This window comes from Orcinus orca, chromosome 3 (genome assembly GCF_937001465.1).
Source record: "Orcinus orca chromosome 3, mOrcOrc1.1, whole genome shotgun sequence".
Lineage (NCBI taxonomy): Eukaryota > Metazoa > Chordata > Mammalia > Artiodactyla > Delphinidae > Orcinus > Orcinus orca.
In genome coordinates, this window is record NC_064561.1 from 54,667,387 (window position 1) to 54,671,267 (window position 3,881).

At 42.4% G+C, this 3,881-nt stretch overlaps 1 protein-coding gene across 1 annotated transcript; it reads left to right on the plus strand.

The window, feature by feature from the left end:
• Positions 1-2,400: 2,400 nt before the first annotated feature.
• Positions 2,401-2,874, plus strand: LOC125963937 (uncharacterized). Its single transcript, XM_049707853.1, has one exon. It carries the CDS (start codon positions 2,426-2,428, stop codon positions 2,801-2,803), a length of 378 nt encoding a protein of 125 aa, XP_049563810.1. The 5' UTR covers positions 2,401-2,425; the 3' UTR covers positions 2,804-2,874.
• The last annotated feature ends 1,007 nt before the right edge of the window (positions 2,875-3,881 follow it).

The following is a 3,881-nucleotide window of genomic DNA, read 5'->3' on the forward strand; positions in this document are numbered from 1 at the left end:
AATTCTGTAAAAAAAAAAAAAAAGAGAGAGAGATACCTATTTAGATTTATATGCATAGAAAAAAGACTGGAAGGAGAAAATATGCTAACAGATGTCATCTCCAGTGAGTCAGATCATGGATTTATTTCAATTGGTCCCTGGTTACCTAACAGAAATAAGGACAGAGAAAAACAACTTTCTCTATTTCCACCCAAACCATCCAATTAAATTCGACCCATCAAATGCCAGCCTTCTTAAAAAGAAAGCAGGGCTTATTTATTGGAGTTGCAGACAAATAAAGAAAAGTCGGCATCAACTTTATGTTTCTCTAAATGTTCTACTCTTGGTCCCGGGCAGGATGTTTTCAAGATCCTAAGCATGACCCTCAAGCTAATTAATCAACATAAATCACCCTTCGTGAGTCCAGTTTGCCTTGCTCCCAGGTTCCTGCCAAAGAGGCTTGTTCTGAGGAAACCAGAGTGGTCAGGGTAGCCTCAATGTACCCTCCGATCAAAGGAAGGTAACCTGTAGCATCCCAGCCCATTACCTGGGCTTTGTCCTCTCATAGTACACACCTTGCTCCTATCATCATTGGTCTCCCTCTCGCAAAACTGACTCTACAGAAGCAAGGGCATAGTTTTCATTGGTTATTTACTCATATCTAACAACCTGATTGGCACATCTACCATCCAATCAGAACAAGTACAGGCAACAGCTCTACAGGAGTGTTCTGGAGGCCTTCACTGAGTTTGGCATTAATCTTTTAGTTCTGGATCATGGGGAGGGTCAGGGACGTGGTCTAGGGGCCCCTAGACCCCCTAAACCACATAACCATATCTGGAGATGGGCTTCAAAGAATGATTAAGTTAAAATGAGGCCATTTCATATATATACAATGGAATATTACTCAGCCATAAAAAGAAATGAAATTGAGTTATGTGTAGTGAGGTGGATGGACCTAGAGTCTGTCATACAGAGTGAAGTAAGTCAGGAAGAGAAAAACAAATACCATATGCTAACGCATATATATGGGATTTTAAAAAGCGGTACTGATGAACCTAGTGGCAGGGCAGGAATAAAGACACAGACGTAGAAGAGAACAGACTTGAGGGCAAGGGAGGTAAGGGGAAGCTGGGACAAAGTGAGAGAGTAGCACTGACATATACACACTACCAAATGTAAAATAGATAGCTAGTGGGAAGCTGCTGCATAGCACAGGGAGATCAGCTCAATGCTTTGTGACGATCTAGAGGGATGGGATAGGAAGGGTGGGAGGGAGGCTCAAGAGGGAGGGGATATGGGGATATATATATATACATATAGCTGATTCACTTTGTTGTACAGCAGAAACTAACACAATATTGTAAAGCATTTATACTCCAATAAAGATGTGGAAAAAAAAATGAGGCCATTAGGGTAGAGCTCTAATCCAATAGGACTACTGTCCTTATAAGAAAAGGAAGAGACACCAGGGAAGCTAAGGAGAGAGGCCTCAGGAGAAACCAAACCTGCCTACACCTTGATCTTGGACTTTTAGCCTCCAGAACTGTGAGAAAATTAATTTCTGTGTTTAAGCTACTTAATTTGTGTCTCTCTCTCCTCTTCTTATAAGGACATCAGTCACACTGGATTACTAGCCCACCCTGTTCCCGTATAACCTCATTATAACTTAACTAATTATATCTACAACAAAGCTATTTCCAAATAACATCACATTCTGGAGGTCAGGACTTCAACGTATCTTTTGGGGGGAGGGGGGCATTTACAATTCAACCCATAACAATTTGCTGGTTCAATCTTACTCAAAAAGACTCTTTCTAAAACTTTTTCTGGAATTTATGGAAAAGATAAACCCCACAAGGCTTGGGGCTTCCCTGATGGCGCAGCGGTTGAGAATCTGCCTGACAATGCAGGGGACAAGTGTTCGATCCCTGGTCCGGGAAGATCTCACATGCCACGGAGCAACTAAGCCCGTGTGCCACAACTACTGAGCCTGTGCTATAGAGCCCATGAGCCACAACTACTGAGCCTGTGTGCCACAGCTACTGAAGCCCGCGCGCCTAGAGCCCGTGCTCCACAATAAGCCACTGCAATGAGAAGCCCGCGCACTGCAACGAAGAGTAGCCCCCGCTCACTGCAACTAGAGAAAGCCCACGTGCAGCAGCGAAGACCCAATGCAGCCAAAAATAAATATTTTTTTATAATTAAAAAAAATAAACCCCACAAGGCTTGATGTAAAGATTATGTTAACACAGAGTGGTCAGGGCCCCACCAGCCCACCAGTGGAAAGAGACTGGCAGAAAGCAGAGCCTGAAGAGGGAGAGATAGAAGAAATGCTGATGGCTTTCTCTGAGCCCCTGGATCCACCCACACCTGATGCTGGTTTTCCTCAACAGAAAAAAAAAAAAAAAGAAGAACGGAGCAGGCCGGAGCCGCTGCCATCGCCATGACCCGTGGTAACCAGCAGGAGCTCACTTGCCAGAAGAATATGAAAAAGCAGAGCGACTTGGTTAAGGGAAAGCGCCAAGCTGACGGGCTTTCTGCTGCCGCCACAAGCAAAGGGACTCAGAGATCATGTAGCAGAAACAGAAAAAGGCAAACGAGAAGAAGGGGGAATCCAAGTAGCTTTGTGGCTTCATGTCCAACCCCCTTGCCCTTCGCCTGTGTGCCTGGAGCCAGTCCCACCACGCTCGCGTTTTCTCCCGTAGTGCTCACAGGTCCCAGCACCGATGGCATTTCCTTTGCCCTGAGTCTGCAGCGAGTCCCTTTTGTGCTTCCTTCCCCTCAGGTAGCCTCTCTCCCCCTGGGCCACTCCTGGGGGTGAGGGGGTTACCCCTTCCCAGTGTTTTTTATTCCTGTGGGGCTCACCCCAAAGTATTAAAAGTAGCTTTGTAATTCAAAAAAAGAAACTTTTTTTTTTTTTTTGGTGAAAAAAAGAACCATCCAAAATTCATTCTCCAACAGACAGCATCAGCAGGTAAAAACTACAGCGGTTTCTCTGTAGATCATACATTCACAAGGTATTATTACCTTAACAAGTGAGAAAGCTTCTGGTATATTTTCTGTAATAATATCCACTTCACAGTGTAAACAGGTACTATTATTGTGTTCACTTACAATTCCAGAAGGAAAGGCACAACTTGGCAAAACAAATTTTTTTGGATCCTAAAGTCAGGTGCAATTACCGAGAGATAGACTTGAGAACAGTCGCAATCCACTTTTCCACATAGAAGGGCAAAGACTTCACCCAGAAATGTGGGTCTTTCTTTCTCCTTCCTTGTTAAATCCTCAAAAGTAACGCTTCATCATCTGCTTAATATCACATATACAAAAGAGGGATTAAGAAAAAAAGAATCACAACAACATCTTGAACTTACAGTTGCTCCCATCAATACATCAACTCTTAGGTTTACAACGGGACCTAGGAACACTTCAGTGGTCATCAAATAAGAAAATAGAGAATATAGCTACAAAAATAACACATGAATGAGGTAGATAATTAAAGCTTTCACATCCACTACTTGCCTGTTCCAACTTGGTAGCCTTCATGCAATACTCAGAAGAAAAAAAATATATATCCATAATTACTTGGCATAAGTCACAATCAAGGAACTTCTGGTACAAATTAGTATAAGAAGTTATTAGTTACTAGACTTAACTGAACTAGGGGTTAAGTCTGGAGAAGTGAAAAAGAAACATCATTCCAGGTAGGAATGCTTGGCATATAGTTAAGTGCTCAATTATGATTTTTTAATGAATTGTTAAGGAAATGGAATGATAGAAGACCATATATGTTTGGGGAGAACCAAGAGACCAATTTGACTACAGGGATCTCAATGAGACTCTGTACACTTTATTTTTATTTTTTCTAATTTTATTGAAGTATAGTTGATTTACAATGT

Coding starts and splice junctions, on each gene's coding strand:
- LOC125963937 (XM_049707853.1), top strand. CDS start 2,426: ATGACCCGTGGTAACCAGCAGGAGCTCACTTGCCAGAAGAATATGAAA.